At 43.1% G+C, this 19,869-nt stretch overlaps 1 protein-coding gene across 6 annotated transcripts in view; it reads right to left on the minus strand.

The window, feature by feature from the left end:
• The window catches only part of TLE4 (TLE family member 4, transcriptional corepressor), a 142,196-nt gene that overhangs the window by 20,029 nt on the left and 102,298 nt on the right, over positions 1 to 19,869 (minus strand). For all 6 annotated transcript variants that reach the window (XM_035029001.1, XM_035028997.1, XM_035028998.1 and 3 more), the window contains 2 exons: positions 1,582 to 1,701; positions 531 to 584 (listed from right to left, as the gene is read on the minus strand). In XM_035029001.1, the coding sequence (XP_034884892.1) occupies positions 531 to 584; positions 1,582 to 1,701 (174 nt within the window). The remainder of the gene's footprint in view (positions 1 to 530; positions 585 to 1,581; positions 1,702 to 19,869) is intronic.

Below are 19,869 nucleotides of genomic sequence, written 5' to 3' on the forward strand. Positions count from 1 at the left end.
AGTTGAAAGTTATATGGGGTGGGGGGCAGCATAACGTGCAGACTTGCTGAATCACTCTGTTGTACACCTGAAACTAATGTAACATTGTGTGTCAACAACTACACTTAAATTTAAAAAAAGGTGTGTGTGTGTGTGGGGGGGTTACATGCGTATATTCAACTTCGTGGGAGGTTGGTGCCCCTAAAACACTGCTCCCCCACCTGCATTATTCAAGGGTCAGCTGTACTTACTCAAAACAAAAATCAAAACCCTGCAAATCTACAGGTCACTTGTCAGTGAGATCTGTAGGCTGACCACATAATGTCTGGTGTGCGTTTATGGTGATAGCAAAAACACACTTGTATTTTTATAGAAAAGAATAGCAATAAAAAGGATCACTAATACATAAAATCAGTAATACATAAACTTTTCAGGTAAATAAAAAGTGGGTCCCTTTGGAAACGAAGCACACATTTTGAATACCAACTGTCTGGACGCTAGTCACTGTTACAGTGGGTAAGAGCAGGAAGGTGAATGAGCCAGAAACATACCTCATTAGAAACGTCAACCACCAAGTTGTCGTCACTCTTCTCGCCATCGCTGTCCTGCATTGACAAGTGACAAGCATTACCTCCTCCCCCAGCACAAACGCACAAAGGCCAGATTTACCCTGGATAAGTTCAGACTAATTCCTCATATCTTATAAAAACAAACTGCACCCAATAGTGCTAAACACTTTACAATGTACTATGTTCTTTAATCCTCATAATGATGTTACAAGGTAGGTAATATGATGATTCCACTTTACCACGTAAAAAAACTGAAGCTTATGGCTTGCTTGTTACTCCAGAGCATCTGGTGGAAGCTGGCATGTCCGGGCTAAATCCAGCCTACAGTTGGGTGTGATTTGTTCGCTCAGTTTAAAAAACTGGGTTAAGTAGTCACCATTTTAAAATTGGGAGGTGTCTCACAAAAATCCAAACTTTCTGCTTTTTTTGAGGCCTGTAGTCTTGCAGGGCATCACCACAGGAAGCGGAGCGGGGGTTGTCTGCATCCACCCCGGTCCCATCCAGCTTGCTCCCTTCACTACGTGACCTGAAGGGTTAGTCACTTGAAGGAAAATGAGCTTCAACCCAGGCTAGGGACACATCTTGAATGCCTCTGCAAGTTATACTCCACTAAATTCGCTTTATTCCTCAGCACAAATTCATTTTAGACATTTTAACAGGTTTTCTATGATTTTACATTTTTCCTTAACATTTCTAGTTGACCACAGAAAATTCAACCACCTTGAAATACACAGAGGGAAGCAAATACACCTCTAGAAAGGGTATTATGGGACACCCACGACATCTTCTATTAGCTGCCAGATAAAGCACTCTGTTCCGACTCACATACACACACGCACTGACCTGCACCCACAGAGGGCTTCAGCTGGCCAACTGAGACACAGCTATAAACGCAACCACTATTTTTTTCTCCTAATAGATGTTTTTCCCTCCTATGTTCTCATCTTGGTTGGTAATAGTCAAAGGGTAAAATGGCTGCTGATAAAAAGCAGAGTAAACTGGCTTCCCCCAAAGTAAAGGTGGATGAACCTACATAACGAGCTGCAATTTCCTTTTCTTCAGTTTTCTGCTTTTTGCTATCAGAGGAGTAGTCCGTGGAGTTTCTGTGCTTCTCGGCACCTCGGAAACTGGCTGACGGGGATACCGAAGAGCTCTGGAATTAGAAAAGAAAGCAGGGTTGAGAAATGACCACCCACTTAACCGTGGGTTTTTCAGGCTTCATGTCCTTTCCGTTTGTTAGTGCACACCTGCAAAACTGTTAGGAGGAGAAAGGAGGAGGTAAAAGGAAGAGGGCAACAGAGGTGGAGACAGAAAACCAGGAAAAACAGGAAAAGGGAATGAGGGGAAAAGAGGAACAAACAGGAAAGAAGAAATAGAGACAGGACCAGAGAGGGAGCCAAGGAATAAAAAAGGAGGCAAGGAATAGCACATTCAGAAAACAGAATGGGTCTGGTCCTAAGGAGATGTAGATTACACTGGTGAAGCAGCTTCAAAGAGGTGAGGAAGGAAGCAGAGAGAAGAGAAAATGGAAGGAAGGAAAAGGCAAGCCCCACCCGCCTCCGGCCCCAAGTTTGCTGGCTGATGGGAAGGCAGTAACTTAAGCTTGTACAGAGACACTGAATATGTTAGTCTATCTTGAGAAAAACTAGTAATTCTTCAAAGAAAAAGGGAAGACAGGTACTCTCTGGGAATTTAAGTAACCCCCAAATGGTGATCATGTGACACAAAGGTCCTATCTACGGAATTTTGCTAAGTCCCTTGTTTTAAGGGCATGGAAGATTCAGAGTGGCAAATAAAAATAACAAAAACCAAACACCTGCAAAAATTCACTTTATTCCTTTCTGACTCTGACAGTTTTCATGAGCCTGCTCTCTTTTATCTCTGGAAACCCTGGAACCCCCATTAGGACCAGGTAACTGGGAAAGATAGTCCCTCCCTCTTGGGATCACAGTCGGAGCAGGCCATACAGGCTCAGGCAATGTTCATCATCTCTGCTCTTCCAAAGAGCTCCCAACTGGAGGAGGCCTACACGCCGAAAATAAACACTGAAGCACAGAGAATGCGTCTGTCTGCCATTGAGGCCAGGGGGATTACTACTGGGCACACTGAAACAGTATGAGAGATTAAAATCATTTATAAGGAAGTGAAGAAAGCGTCAATGAAAACTGGAAGCAACCTTATGAATTGGCTAGTGACTCAGTTCCAGACAGACCAAACACGAGCCAACTCAACATTAAGGTGAGGTGTGAGAGAGGGAGCAGGGCTGACCTGTGGAGGGTGGGTCATAAAGGCCAGAAAAGCCAAGCCCCTCAGCAGGGCACCAGCGCAGGGCTCTGAGTGCTAAATTAACCCAGGCTGGGCAGTGGAAAGAACATTTGGAGAGGAGAAAACAAGTTCTAGGAAGAACAAAGAATCACCACCAGAATCTCTCTTTGCCTTGCATCTAAATCAACTCAGGAAACTGTTCCATAAAGCTCTTCCTCATTGATAACTTTATTCTTCTCATATAAAACTAACCCCTTGTACCTTTTTTCCCCTTATCCTAAGTCTGATGGTAATAATTAACATTTATGAAGATACACAACATTTACAAGGGCTTTTAAATTAACTATGAGAGGCAGTGTGATATCCAGAACTGTTGGCTCTATGTCCCATTTCACTTCCATTGAACCTTAATGCCACGTTTTCTTTTGTGACTAAACTTTTGAAGCCTGTTGTTAAGAGGAAAAACAATGAACTTTTTTTTCCCATGCCTGGGTCAGTATCACTACCAAGACATCACCCCCTAGTGGTCCGCTGTGGTGATGGCAACTCCACCACTAGCTCCAAAGGCAGGAAGGAGGGATAGGAATTTGGTGTCAGGGGAAGATGGGAGGAAGGACAAGTGAGTGGGTTCCCAATGAGAGGGGTGGGTATCTCTAAACCCTTCCTTCCTGTATCATTCTCTCTCAGAGTCTTCAATGAATACTCTAGATCGGAGGCACCAAACCCTGAAACTATCCCTACTCATTCACCCTTAAGCTTAATAGCAAAAAAGATGGCAGACGTCATTCAGTAAGGCCAAAGACCAAAGTAAAACATTAGAAGCCAAACAATTTTTAAAATTGGACAGCTTCTTCATGTATCTCTGTTGAGTTCCAATCCTCATTCCCAAGCCAACGTCATGACCAGGTTTTTTTTGTGACCATTACTCCATCAAAATCATGCTTGCAAATATCATCTGTGAGCTGTGACCTACCATATTTGATTGATGTCAGAACCCCCTATCTAGTTCCCCCCTCCTCCGATCTATTCTCCACATTTCTAGGTTCATATTTCCCAAAGAGAGATTCGACCACTTCTCACTCTTCTTTAAAAACCACCAACAGTTTCCCCACTGTCCTTAAGGGAAAAAGTCCAGATATTTCTGCACGTGGCCATTTCCAAAGCCCTTCCCTCCACGCCCTAACCTCGGCGCTATGAGCTTGTTGTCCAGTGCTCTGTGCATTTTCATTGTATCTGTAGCCTTTTTTTCCTGGCTTATGAGAATGCCCATTTCCCCTCAGTATCTTTTTGTTGAAATCCTTATTCTTAAGGACCAGCTCTAATGTCACCTTTTAAAGCTCGCTCAGACGCTGTCAGGCAGAATTAATCACTCAATTCTTCTTTGTTCCCTTAACACTTTGTTCACCCCGTGAGTAGAGCACTCGCAATCAATATGTGGCTATTTGTTTACAAGGCCACTTCCCACTACAGGCTGTGGGTTACCTGGGGTGGGGCCCCCGGCACAGTGAGCAGCAGAAAACTGCCCAGAAATGTTTTGAACATAAATGAGCAAACATCCCCTTTGCGCTCCTCAATCTTAACCTAAAATTCATATGATACATTCCCTTTCAGAAGACCACTAGGCTGAATGGTTTACAAAGAAACCATTCATTACAGTAAGACTGGAGTAGTGCCGCCCCTGGGAATTAGCAGCACAACCGTGGTGTCTCTTCTTCCCCCCTACTCCTCTACCTACTTCCACATGCCTTTGTCCTATTCATTTGCTATTTTACAAAAGGAAGAAAAAATTGTATGTTTGTGATTAACAACAATCTGAGCCTTTTGATTCTGAGATACTCTACTCAAAGTTACCTCCACTTTGTCCAAAAGGAAAAACTGATTTTTAAACCATTATAAAATACTTTCTTAAAAATTACCACTAAATGGTAATGCTTATTTATTTAGATCTTTATGCTTATTTATTGATACACATGTACAAACAAGCTAGCTTTACTTTTCTTAACTGGATGTTTCTGGCTCTGTGGGCAGTATTTTACTTGTGAAATTTTACTGCAGAATAGGGTCATATGTTGAAGTTTCCTGGTAGAATGATAAAGTAGTTAATTATCACTAGCATTTAAAGGTTAAGCTACACAACGGGCAATGGGGCAATCAGCAATGTTCTAATAACATAATTGCTCTGGAATCAAATTGGACTTGGCACAGACTCTCATCATGAATCTTACAAGTCCACCATTGAGCCACTGGAAGGCCACCTGGATTTTTGCTGAGCATGTGAACAGGAGGAATTAAGTAAATTTTTAAAGACAAAGTCCAGTTCTACTAGAAAATATTTTTATTTCTCTACATTATTTTAAAAGCTTACCTAGGTTAGATATTTCCCTAGGTTACTACACAGGAAACTTAACTGGAGCTGCATCATGACTGTGAATAAATCTACAAACGTAGTAACATTTTCTCATTACAGACTGATCATGTGACTATATTGGCGAATTAAGAATGGAGGGCCGTAACAATCAGAAAAATGAAGGGGGGGGAATCGGAGGGGGAGACAAACCATGAGAGACCATGGACTCTGAGAAACAAACTGAGGATTCTAGAGGGGAGGGGGGTGGGGGGATGGGTTAGCCCAGTGATGGGTATTAAAGAGGGCACGTTCTGCATGGAGCACTGGGTGTTATACGCAAACAATGAATCACGGAACACTACATCAAAAACTAATGATGTAATGTATGGTGATTAACATAACAAAAAAAAGCAGTGGCCGATCAAGACAAGGCAAAAGACCTTAAATGTGAATGTTTACTAGAAAACTCTGTATTTTTAAAAATGAAACACATCATTGGGATAGTAAAAAGAACAAAGTAGATGTTTAATGAAAGACAGTAAGGGGGGGAGAGCAAGGACAAACTAGGGGAAAAATACTAAAAATTTGTTAAGCCTTATTATATGGAAATCCCAATTGCTTTGAAAGCAAAAGATAAGCTTTAAAAGAGTTACTCTTAATATTACAAATCATATTTCATCTCCAAATGAGAAAATTCTAGATCCCGGTTTGAAACCCAACCAAGACTTTACTAAGGTTATTGACCAAGTCAGACTAAACACGGAGACCTCCCGCAATTGAAGTGGATGGCCCCACCCTTTCACCTTTACTCCTCTGCCACCTCAAGATCAAAGATGACCATGTATGACAAAGAGTTCTATAAAGTACACCCCCCCACAAAAACAAGGGGTACTGTTGTTACAATTAGCTAGTTTTAATAATAGGTAGCACAGATTTTACTAGCAGGCAATAGCATCTGTCTGGAGTCAGACTGCCTGTCTGGATTTGAGTCTAGAGTTTTCCACTTAATAGCTGTGTAGCCTTGGGGATATTGCTCAGTCTCAGTCTCTGTAGTCTGGGACAAGAACACCCCGCCCACTCTCCCTCCCTGGGCTGCTTTGAGGACTAGGTGAAAGAATCTCCATAAAGTAGTACAAGGCACAGTCCCAGACAGATAACCGAGCCCCTCTGCAACAGCAACTCAGCACTGGGGCTGCACTGCACGCTATTTACTACAGAGCTAGTGTGGCTCTTCTATTTTAAGCCTCACATAAGGGCTATTCTCGGCTTCTGTGTAGCACTACCCCTCAGCACAGATATACAGATGGTCCATAATGATGGGGTTTCAATAGGCTGCTATTAACCAAAACACATCTCCTTTAAACACAATAAGGTTTTGGTTCAATACTGCAGGCAGGACTATAAATACCACCACCATATCGGACTTTCTAATTTGATTTCAAATGCACATCAAGCTAATTCTGCTTGCCATCCGTGTAAGTTTGTATGTCCCTGCCCACTTACAAGATTCCAACCAGAAGGAACGGTTGGACAACCATGATCAAAAACTCTAAAACTCACTTGTTATGGTTTGTCTGTTCATCAGCTACAGCCTTCCAACACCCCATCTACTTGGTACCAAAGGGTAAATCCATTTTCAAACAGATAAAGGGGATAATAACAGGGCAAGAGATAACCACAAAAATCTGGCTAGGGTTTTGCCCTCCCCTTATAATTGTTGTCCAGGCCTACTGTACTCAAAACCAGTCCAGTTTAGAAGATAAATTATACTGCTAGTAGAACCGTAGTTCACTCAGTACAGGAATTAGTCTGGGTCAGGGACAATTCAGAGGGAGTTGGTTAATGGCAGCGGCGGGGGGCGGGGGGGGGGGGGCAGGACGGAGAAGGCAGGCTCAAGAGGCCTGTTGACCCTTCACTGATGCCATAACTAAAGTCCTCAAGCATCATTTCCTCTGTAACAACAACAACAAAACAGATGACTAAAACAGAAAGGAATACTGTTGACTCTCTTGAATTCAGAAAGGCCAACATACCACCTGAGATCAGCAGAGACTCGGCCCACTCCCCCTAAGCAGAAGGGCCTTCAGTAGGAGGAACCCTACAATCATGAGCCACCCTGGGTCAATATGTTCACTAGTCCTCAAAGCATTTCAGAGTTATGAAAGACTTTCAACTAGTTCTGAAGTAAAAGTAATACAATACCCTCAATAAACCTATATATACCAAACATAGTACCATACCCCAGTGCATTTCTGATTGAGGTTTTATTGTACAGTATTATACAAAATGTTTGTATTTCTATTCACACAGTTCTTTATAACTAATAAAACATTTTAATATTTACTATCCCACCTATTAAAAAAACAACCAGCAGAGATGGAGAAAATAATCCTCAGTTGGGAAAAATGAAAAAATAAAAATTATTTGGCTAAAATATACACATCTTACATACGACTCATAACATGCAAATTTATGTAAATTAGCTTAAAATTTATAGCACACTCATGGTGAAAAACCTGAATATGGTAGGGCTCTAAGCCAGTCACTGGTGTCAGTTTACTGCTCATTTCAGTAAGACTTTTTTTTAAAATAACCTGCTTGATTAAGGAAGTCATTAAAAACACAATCTGTATATAACCCTCACAGAACTTGCTTTTTCCAAATTAACATAAATCAAAATTCACCTTCAAAAATGACCGGGACTTTCTGAAGACCTGCCCTTGGTAAAATATAATCTCCGTATAAAGTAATCAATCTGTTCTTGATAAGTGTTTCATCTTCTACAACATGTCATGAACAATGCGGTCTTTAAAAATGTTCTATTGTTGTCTTTGTCTTTCTACTTCTCTCCTGATACTTGGGGCAAAATAAATTTCTCTGGCAGATAATCAAAACAAAGGAACTGACAGAGGAATGCTTAAGAAGACAGGCAGTATCCACAATGGTTATGGTATGGGCATGAGGGTCAGACAGCCCTGGGTTCCAAACTAGGCTGCACCACCAGCTGTGTGACCTTGGACAAGTTAATGAACTCCTCTAAGCTTCCAGTTCCCCAGTGGGCAAAACGAGGCTCACCAGAGTACCTGCTTAGAAGACTGCCGCTAAGATGAAGAAGAGCACATCATGAAGAGCTACAACTCCTATGCTAATGTGAAACCACCACACAATCTCAGTCTACTTACAGGCTCTTTGAACAAGTAGTTACTGAACACCCGCTAAAGTACAGAAATACAAAGATGAATGAAATCTACACCTTGCCCTCCAGAAGGCTTCCTGAGTTAAAAACACTTAGAATACAAAAGTCCTACATATTTTTTGCTTCATGCAATAAAATATACAGCACTTCAATATTTAGTCATTCATGTTTTGTTTCCATGGCCTCAGCATTATGTATTACTTGGTCAGGATAAAATGCTATAATAATTTATAAGGTATCAATAAAATTGATTTTAAATTAGAACATTATCTTAATGTCCTCCTGGGGTTTCTTGACCGTTATTTCCTCTTCCTGGAATAAAGCTGTTGGCTCCACCCCAGAAATTTCATTAAATACAGTTACTTTAGCTGGCGAGCTGAGCTGCTGGAACATGATGCTTTGACACCAAAGATACAGGTTTGATTCTTGTGTGGGCAGCTTAGCTTCCCACTCTTGATAGCCAACTGTCTGCTCTTGGTCTGAACTGCAGGTCATATGAGCAGGCAAACTCGGAGAACGAGAAGGGACAAGTACATCCCCTTACCACTGATGGAGAAGTGAGCCCACAGATAGTGCATAAAAGTCCCATCTTTTAATCCAGCTAATCATCCCAAAGCCACCGCATGCTCTTCAATCCAATGGACCTCCTCAAAGTTCTCAAGACCTAATGTTCCTACATGCATTTGTTCTCCAAGAATTCCCTTCCCTCATTAACAGAGACTCTATAAATCTTGTATGCACTTTGTAAAGTACAGTCACATGCACCTGCCACCTCCTTCTGGGATTTTTTTTTTTTGTATAGCATTCATAAAATATATCCGAGATCACTCATTCACCTACCGCCTTATAATCAATGTTACTAAGTCTCAGTGACAAATACGACGTGGTAGATGAGGTTGACTGCCCTAAAACAAAAAGCGGGGACTGGCAAAAATTACCTTAATTTTCTGGGAAGGTGAATTGACTTTAGACCTATACTTGCACTGTGTTCTGTTCTTGAATCAAAATATCAACATACTTCTAACAGCTGCTTTGAAAGAAGCTGAAGTAGAGTAGCTGCTCAGAGAAAATAAGTGACTCAGCTTGAAGACTTGGCAAGCTCTCGTAATGGACCAGAATCCTCATTTTAGTAACTATTAAAATTTATTGGAAAAGAAAGTCTTTTCATGTTGCTATTTTTTCCAGTAAACTGTTTTAATCTATTTGAAAGGCTAAACATTTTTTTCTTCCAAAGAGTGTTAACTCCACAAAGCCTCATATATATTCTTATGTATTATGTATGCAAATATACTCTACAATATCGAGGGTAATTCAGCAGGAACACAGAAAAGCAACAACAGTATATCAATTTAAAGGGAGGCTGCCTAACAGTTTTGAGAGGGCTAGTAAGAAACTTCAAGTCTTCTTCATACCCCCTCAATATGGCAAAAAACAGCTGGGACAACTTGGTCTTCAGGTCCTTCATTAAAACACTAAAGTTTGGGGCGCCTGGGTGGCTCAGTCGTTAAGCGTTTGCCTTCGGCTCAGGTCATGATCCCAGGGTCCTGGGATCAAGTCCCACATCGGGCTCCCTCCTCGGCGGGAAGCCTGCTCTCCCTCTCCCACTCCCGCTGCCTGTGTTCCTACTCCTGCTATCTCTGTCTCTATCAAATAAATAAATAAAATCTTAAAAAAAAAAAAAACACTAAAGTTTGTGCTCTAGAACACAACTGACAAACAGAAATATAACACAAACCATGTACATATTTTAAATTTTCCTAGTAGCTAGATTTTAAAAAATTGAAAAGAAACAGTAAAATTAATTTTAGTCATATATTTATTTAAGCCACTGTATCTAAAAATACCCTATCAGCATAAAATCAGTATCAAAATTATTAGTGACACATTCTACATGATTTTTTTTTAGTACTAGGTCTTTAAAATCTGGCCTGTATTTCACAGTTGCAGCACATCTCCATTTGGCCTGGCCACATTTCCAGGGCTTGGGAGTCACATGTGGCTTGTGGCTACTACACTGGGTGACACAGGCCTCAAAGATCCTAAAGGCACAACAGGAACCACGCCCCTTACTACAAGCATCTGGCACTTAACAGAAGCACAGGCTGGACCTGGCTACTGCCTACTTTCTCCAATCTGATTTCAAAGTCTCTTTGTCAGAATGCTGGACACCCCATACTCTCTTTCATCTCTCGGTGTGGGCTTCTGCCAAGAACTCTTCCCCAGCCTCTGAGCGGTAGCATTTTTCACCTTTTATGTCTCAGCTTAAATGCCACTTTCTCAGAGAGGTCTTGTCGGTGACATTATCCAAGGAGATCTCTCCTGGATAACCCCTTATTTACTTCCTTCCTAGTATTTGTATCATGGCCATTATTTTGAATATTTTCTTGTCTCTTCTACTTCACTAGAAGTTTCGCAAAGGCAGAGACCCTCCACTTGGTTTGGTGCCTCAATTAACAGCTCCTGAACACATGAGTGAATACAAAACTTGATCTGCTCACGCATCAACACTTGTGCATACGTCTTACTTGCTCCCATATTATTTTCACTGTATTGAGAGTAGAGGTTGTGCATCCCTAAAGGCCATAAGCTTCCGCACCTTATTTCTTTGTATTCTCAGCACTCAGTGTTAATGACTGCCGTAGTCAGAAGAACAGCTGTGGGGGAGGGGGGGTGACGCAGATGTGTGCAGGCACACCAAAGGAAGGAGGCAGCCTTCGAAAGTCAAAAAAGGTAATTGTGAAAGTGATACAGTGACCAGACGATTTTCAGGACTATGCTGAAGAGACACCGAGAGGAAGCAATGCAAAAATTAAAACTGGAACAAAGGTCAGAAAGATGCCAGGTGGAAGAGAGGGTCAAAGGTGGCACCCTTTCCCTGTTTGTTCCCCACCAGCAAGGGCACAGGCCCCCTCCCCCAAGGCCAGCACCAGGATCTGACCTCTGGGTGGACACACAAGAAATATTTGTTGTTGCATAAACACATCAAGGCCACCAATTTTTCTTATTCTAAAAAAGATAAATCTTCCACATAAGGGAGACATTTTTCCACTGGCTCTCCTTCGTCTTTCATCATGTACTCATCCCTGCCTGTGACCAGGGAGAAACAAATCGTACTCAGGCCTGACCACCGAAAAGGTAGGATTTAAATGAGTCCTGCCTGACCATCCGACCACACGAAGAACACAGACATCAGCAGTTTCTCTGTGGCCGAGCACTTAGAGAAGAGTGATTCCTGGGGATCTCCTAGAAGGTTTCTCTCCCAAGGAGGTATGTGGTAAGAGGGGAAAAAAAAAAAAAAAAATCCCTCACTACTCACGTTTTTTTCCTGGATAGTAAGTCACCACACACAGGTGATGAAAGAAAAAACCCAATATTGGGCAGACAGAATACTTTTTTTTTTAAAAAAAAAGGAGCTTTACAATGGCTGATTGTTAAATCAGAGGACTATCTAGAGTTTTATGTAAATTTTAGTATGTAAAGCAACATAAAGCGTTAATATCAATCAGTTTAACAAAGTGACTTCAGTATACTGAGGAATGAAAACAAACCAGACACAAATACTTAGAGACACAATTTCAAATCTTTCCAAAGAAATCATTTCAAGCGGCAGCTTTCATTTGACAAGTAGGTGCAAAGATGCAGGGCTGACAAAATACATAAAACATTGGAAGAACAGGTTGATTCACCAAATGTGTGCCAAGCAAGATTAGTCTGGTCTACCCAGGAAACAGCATTCCACTAACCCGTGCTGAGATGCTGACAGGGGAGTCTGTTCATGGTCTAATCCCACCCCCTCCCACCATTCGATCACAGGTCAAAGAGCGAAATTTAAGGGAACTACAGATCATGTCTCAGAGCTGTCTACTTGCCGCCCCAGACAACTCTGAGTGCTGGTCTGGTCTTCTGCTTCTCTGACCCTTCCTTTTTCCTTCCCTCCCACTCCTCACCTGGCCCCTGCCCTGCCAGCGACACCTCTGTCAATACTTAGTCTGGCTGGGGGCACTGTGGGCTAAAGAGGTTGTTGACCCTTATTCTAACATGTCCTTTTAGGTTAATTACTTTTGTATACTCGGTGTACCCAGTGACATTTAATCACTACAGCGCTACTCAGGTAAACAGAAGTGAATGGAGCCAACTGCAATTTGGCACCGAGCTAAATGGGGCGGTAATAGCATGCTGAAAATGGACTGGAAGCAAATACTCTCACACTCACCACAGTGAGAAATGAGGTGAATACCATCTGATCAATCACCCTTTTATTAAAAAGCAAGAACACTAACCCAGTGGTATGCTTTTGCTATTTAATACTAACTACGGCTTGAAGGAATCCTGCACTTTGTAATGTATAGACAGTCCAGTAAATGCTTGCTGACTGAAGGGATGAAGATGAAAGTAACTCAAAGTGTAGTTATGACTCTCTCTCTCCCCACATATGCACATGCGCACACATATGCACACACACGTGCACATGCATCCCGTAGCAGGATAGCCCTCTGCTAACACAGCCAACAGTAGCCTCTTGCTAATCTTTTTGGTTTGTGTAAGCATCCAGGCCACAGGAATTAGATGCAGAAGGTCCTACAACTTGGTATGTAACCAAAGCATCCAGTACCGGATTCATTCAATGTCACGTCCCAGACCTTGAGCCACTAAAAGTCGGCTGAAACACACAGCCAAGGACTTCCGCTGGGAATGGAGAGTGGGTCAGTGAGGCCATTAGCAGCCCTGAGAGAGCCAGCCAGACCAGGGGGATAGAGATGGCCATTTTGTAGAAGTGCTTTCAATACTAGCTGGTGGATGAAAAAAATGAGGCTTGACTCCTCTTTCTAAAGAACAACAAAAGACTTTGCAAGCATGGTCTCGTGTAGTGACACCAGGAAAATCCCACAACTTGAGCTGAATGCTGCTTCTGTACTGGCGATATGTCAGACACCAGGGACACAAAGTGAGTACGGCACTAGTTTTCCGGCCCTGTGGAGCTCAGATGGAAGGGGCTGGAACGGAACAGTCACCGGCTCTAGCGTGAGAGCACTCTGGCTTCAAATCTCTGCACCAGCACCTATCAGCTGTGTGATTCTGGCAAGTCAAGCCCCTGCGGCGTCCATGTTCCTACCTGTAAAATAAAGGTATCTGTTCTACGAGACCATCATGAAGATTAAATGAGGTAGCTACGTGAAGTGGCAGCCATGCTGCCCTTTCTTTCATGCGGATTTCTGGAATCTGCCCGAGAAGTCAAAGGCCAAGCCTTTGCCCAGCCCCAACCAGGCAAGAAGATGCCCCGAGAGCTGCTACAAAGTCTCCTACTGGCCTTCCTTTGAAAGAGGGTAATGGGCAGTTCCTCGGGTTCTGGGTAAAGGCCACTCTCCTATATGCCCAGGTTCAAATGTTTCAGACAGCAGATTCTCTAATTTGGGCATCTACCTGCCCTGTTGGCTTAGTGTCCTCTTTAGAAGTTCTGCTCTTTCTCCTTATTTGCAGAATTCATGTCAAGCATACCTTCTAACATGACGTTGAGTTGGGGTAACAGAGTGAAGTCGAAACTTGCAACCCCAACTTCACTGGAGGCTTGACAAATGACTCTAAAGGACTAATGGGGTTGGGGGGCACAGAGCACGTATTCCCCTTGTGAATAGCTGAATACTGGCAGTTACTGAACTGAGTACCAGGCACGCTGCTGGGCTGTGAGGCACTGGCTCAGTACACAGTAAAAAGGGCAGACCCTGCCCTCAGAGAGCACTCGCTGTAGTAAAGGGGCATAAAATTAAATTATTAATAATATATTAATAAAAAATTAGTAAGTGCAAATGGCAATATGTTACAAAGGACATAAACAGGATGCTAAAATTGAGCCTGACAGGGTGGCCAGGGATGGCCTCTTCTAAGAGATGACATTCAGGCTGACAGCGGGAGCACAAGCTGGAGCCAACTACGTGAAGAGCCAGGAAAAGAATGCTGCAGACAGAGGGAACAGCACATGCACAGGCCCTGCTGCGGGAGGAAGCCTGCAGTGACACCTGAGGGCCAGGAGGTCTGGGGGCCTGCGACGGAGGGGGAGCAGGGGGGGATGGTGCTGGGCAGAGGGGGCTGGGCTGTGCGGGGCTCAGCAGGCCACAGTGAAGTCTGTTGTATTCGAAGTGCCACTGAAGGGAATGATGAGATGGTACCCACTCTAGAAATCATTCAGATCTTTGGAAAGTTCTATGTTAGACGGGGGGCCAGAGTCAGAGTTAAGATTTTAAAAGTACTTAAAAACAGAAAAGCCTACTTTACCTACCCTCCACCCTTAGTAATTAAAAATAAAAACAATAAATGTACAATATAAGCCTTACATTATGCTAAAATGAAAACAAAATTTTGATTCAGATCTTCAAAGCTGAGCTTTCATCACTTTTGGTGCGCCTGCTTTTACTAACAAGTTAGCAGGCCTTAGGTGGGCCTGCAGCTAATCGAGCTGTGGAAGGGAAGCAGTGGTCCAGGGGAGACGATGCTGGATCCGACTGGAGAGGGTGCTGGAGGAGGGGAGAAGAGGATGCATTTGAGAGAGATGGAGACTTAGAACCCCGTGACTGACTTCATACAATCGTGGGGGGGGGGGAGCGCACATAAGTATTCGTATATTCCAGGGTGTGTGCATATATGTATTTATATATATGTATATATGTATATATGTGTGTGTATATATGTATGTATGCATATAATTAAAATGAAATCAAGTTTGTCAACATACTTCATTCATCTTCACTGTGACATAGGTTTCTACTGGAAAAAGAAAGGGCTCCTGTCCTTTCCTAGGTATCCCACAAGAATGCTCTTAACCTTAAGGTGCTCATGAGACTGCGTGGCACGTGTAAACAGCATCCTCCAGGCTTATCACGGGTTCGGGGGGGGGGGGGCACACAACTAATCTAATGAGCCAGAATTACATTTCCACAAAGTGGTATACTAGGCTTTTGAGATAGATGCTAAAGAATAAATGCTATCCTTACTCAAAGAAACTTAGAAAGAAGGTAAGACATCTCTCTGTGGTGAACAGAAAATAGTGAGACGTTTCAGAAGGGGTAGGACTAGCCCCTGAGACTTCTATGGGAGCAGTAGGCCAGGCACTTCATGGGAAGGAGGACGGAGGGGATTTCAGACATGAGGTGATGGCTAGGCTAAGTCTGGGAGAAAGAGGAGGAGAGTGAAACACAGAGCAGCAAGGACCGAAAGGTGTCCTTTCTCTGGGACAGGGTCAAAGGATGAGACAAGCTGGTGGGGAAGAATTTAATGACCGGACAGTGGCTCTCCACCCTGACTTCATGACAGACTCACCCGTGGAACTTTAAACAACAACAATAAAACAACAACAACAACAACAAAACCCCACCTGTGCCCTGCCCTAAAACAACGGAGTCAGACTGAGGAGTGGGCCCAGGCAATTTTACAAGCCCCCAAGTGACTCTAAAGCTGAGAACCTCTGACCTAGGGTGTATTCAGATAATCAGCAGTCGCTGGGACTGCTGTCAACGAGAACTCCTAATCAACTTGAACCACCCACCTATTAGTACCAAGTGACCTCCAGCCCTTTCAGAGGGCACAATTAGCTCAGAGGCAGAGACGGCATCCCAGACTTTATCTCCCTGTGGCTGTTCTTGCCAGGAGGACCCACATTTAACTAGTAAGAAATAACATATTTTGGAGTTGGGAGAAAAAACTCAATCACAACCATGTCAAAAGATGAGGACACACGCTCTTTACACATTTCTGAACGCTTGAATGTGGTGTTCCCATGCATGACTCTACAATGCTGACAAAGTGATGTATTTTGAGTGCCATAATTAAAACAATAATCTCAATAAAGTGGGCATTATGAGATAATTGGCCATCCTCAGGTATTAAGTAAACTGTGGTAAAAGCCAAGGATACTCTTCGCCAAGGTCAATTACAATAATTGCTTATCTGAATTACATTATGCTATTACAAACCCTGCTTGATTTAAAAAAAAAAAAGGCAAAAAACAGTAAGAACTGATATAACACACACCACAGGGAAATGACCTGAGAAGTTCTTGTTCTTGTTGCTTGACTAATAGTCACTGAAGAGTTCATACAATCAACTTTGTAGGGCCCCCCCACTTACACCCTATCCGTTTAAACCATACATGTTTCTTCAGCTTTGCATTCTGAGTTTACTAAGGAAATATGCCTATCCGACGTTAGGTGGCTCGAGAGGGTAACGTATAGGAAAACGGAGTGGCTCTAAATTAATAATAAAATTAGACAGTACATGAGAAAAACAAATACCCATTACTCCTTGAGAGTAATTCCCCCCCACCCCCACCCCATCAGCATCAGCATGTTACAAGAAGTCTTCACGGTCTTTTGCAGAAATCGAGTCTCTCAGATATGCTGGTTTATAGCTTGGGGGAAGAGATTTTGCCCTCCACAGGCCACTGTCAGCTTGCCTAGAGGATTAACACTCAGGCTCAAGTAACCAATGGTCAACCAGAAGAGCCAGGAAAAGCTTGGAAGACCAGAAGAGGGAAAACAAAATGTTTGACCTTCCTTCGGCTCATAGGAATGTGTTTGGCAATCGAAGAGTATGAAACTTCTTTTTTAAGCTGTGATTAAACATCAAGACTTTGATGTTTTATACGGCATTCTTCCCCACTAATTAACTTCATTAGTGCAGTTAATTAGTGGGGAAGAATACCGTATAAAACATCAAAGTCTTGATGTTTAGTGTCACCATCAGTTCAACTAAACAGTAATAAAGAAATAATTTCTTAAAGCGCATTTATGCATGCTCAGCACTTCTGTTTACAAGCTCAAATTGTATGATAGGAACATTTTTCAAAATTTCCAAAGATGCTATCCACAATGCAATCCAACTGCACTGACAGCAAACAACATACCATTTAATGTAGTGTAATTAAGTGGCCAAGAACGCCACATAAAGCAAAAGAATTGAGACATTTAATCATAGTTACGAGGACAGTTATAAATCTACCATTACTGTAAGATGAAGGAATGGGGAAACCCAAGGCAAATAGCCACACGAAGAACTATGTAACCTGAAGGCTGATGCTAATTATGCATTAGAAAGTGGGTTTAGCTTCAGTCTAAGAAAATGGATCAAGCTATCAAACATGAAGTGCAGACAGCAGATCCTTTCAAGCACTATCAGAGGGCACCGAGTGTACCTTGCCCTTTCCAGTGGAATGCAGCGAGCAGGGATGGTAAGAATACTGGAATGCCAAGACCAGCGTGGGCCTTCTCAACAGGAAGCTCACAGCTACCAACAGGCTCTACCGAACAAGGCTGAAAGTGCTCATCTTTATCTGAGAGGGCCCGGGGAAATCATCTAGTCCCTCGCCTACTCCTGAGTAGGGCCCACTCACTGTCCAGCAGCATCGAGATGGCCTCTGAGAGCTTATTAGAAACGCCCTGCCGCAGGCCCCACCCCATACCCACTGAATTGGACTCTGCTGTTAACCCACGTGTGCCTTTTATGCTCATTAAATGTTTGACAAGCACCTGTCTACTTCAACCTCCTCCCTTCATATAGGAAGAAACCTGAATCCCGAGCATGAAGTAACTCTAACAAGGGCGGATACCGGAAGACAGTCCTCTGATTTTAATAAGAGGCATAGGAAATGGTGCCTTTGTGCTGTCAAAAGAAACCAGCCTGTACACAGAGCAACGAGGCATCATCAATAAAAGAGGACACAAAAGGAGTCAAGAGAATGACAAAGAGGCTTGCTTCATTAGGCCTGACAGATCTGGGTTCAAATCTATTCTACCTAGGCCAAGGAGTCTGAAACATGTATGAAGAGAAAACTTACAAATTCTATAAATACAAAAGACGAAAAGGACTTTAAAACATATATTAAAAAAGAAAAACTCTAGAAAAGTCTCCACTTTATTTTTTTGATGAAAGACAGCAACATGAGAGAAAATATGGCCTTGGCAGGGCCACCACACAGGACGGCGGAGGATACGTGCTGAAGACTGTGGGCGCTATGAATCCTGTTCCCGCACAAATCTATGTAGCCAGACTAACTCCCAAGAGAATGACAAGCACGGGCAGTCTGTCGCATCACCTGAGGCTGCATCCAAAGGTCAATCAGGATTCTAGACAATGACAAAAAAAGGAACAAGAATGTAGGCTCCATAAAAACCACTGAGGCAATTTTGTCAGAATTCTTAATTTATAATGAATGTTTCTCTTCCCAATGAACTGTGAGCTCCATGAGGGCAGACATCGGTCTTTTTCGCCTCTACATCCCCACAGCCTAAGTACAATGCCTGTACTTGGCTCGCCACTGAAGAGCAACATTTTAGGAACATTTAACAAAGAACAGTTTGGCAGCTTACTGTGGAGACGCCCACTGTATCTGGCATCATACAGCAGCCGCTACACTGAGAGACGGAACAAATCTGACTGACGAGCTTAACTCTCGGGAGCCACCGTAAGCTTCCCAGGGCTGTGGGACAAATCCGCACAAACCAGGTGGCTCCAAACAACAGAGAGGTGTCGCCTCACAGCCTGGGAGGCCAGAAGCTGGGCCAAGGTGCCAGGAGGGCCATGCTCCCGCTGGAGTCTCTAGGGAAGAGTCCTTCCCTGCCTCTCCAGCTTCTCATGGTTGCTGGCAATCCTTGGCACTGCTGGGCGTGTGGCCGCGCAACTCCAGTCTCTGCCTGTCTTCACGCGGCCCTCTCCTCTCCCAGTCTACGTACTTCCCTATCCCCACCCCCCACAACGGTGACCATGTCACTGAAGTGTCTTGAGAACTATTCGGTCTAAATGACTTTCTCACCACATCCATGTGGTCTCAGTGTCAAGGCAGAGGTGCTGGCTTTTTAAACAAATGTTTCCCCAACCCCTTCTTATTTCTTTCAGAGTCTTGCCTCATCTCCATCATTGAAAGTACTAAGGAGGGGCGCCTGGGTGGCTCAGTCGTTAAGCGTCTGCCTTCGGCTCGGGTCATGATCCCAGGGTCCTGGGGTCGAGCCCCGCATCGGGCTCCCTGCTCGGCAGGGAGTCTGCTTCTCCCTCCCCTACTCCCCCTGCTTGTGTTCCCTCTCTCGCTGTGTCTCTGTCAAATAAATAAATAAAATCTTAAAAGAAAAAAAAAAGCACTACGGGATTTCAACCTGTAGCACTCCTCCAAAGGAACAATATTTATACTGCAAAATGATGAACTTGGTCCTCCAAAATATTCTCCTACTCAAGACCTTGAATGAGTGAGGCAGCAGCAGACAAGATGCGACAGACCCACAAAAGTACTCATCGTGCAAGGTATGGTCCTTTGAGACACAGGGCTACTGGGCTGAGGGTGAACCAAGAATATATGAGCTTTTTCCTTAAAAAAAAAAAAAAAAAAAAGTTTTAAGAAGATTAATGATATGCCTAAAAATGTGACTGATATATAAACTTCCTAACGACTTGGAAGCCAATATTTCAAATCAATAAAGTCTCAATCTCTGAGATACTTTGGACTCGAAAATACTTTTTGGGTAAGTAATAAACTC

The sequence above is a fragment of the Mirounga leonina genome, unplaced genomic scaffold (genome assembly GCF_011800145.1).
Source record: "Mirounga leonina isolate KUSES-001 unplaced genomic scaffold, KU_Mleo_1.0 Mir_224, whole genome shotgun sequence".
In the NCBI taxonomy this organism is placed as follows: domain Eukaryota; kingdom Metazoa; phylum Chordata; class Mammalia; order Carnivora; family Phocidae; genus Mirounga; species Mirounga leonina.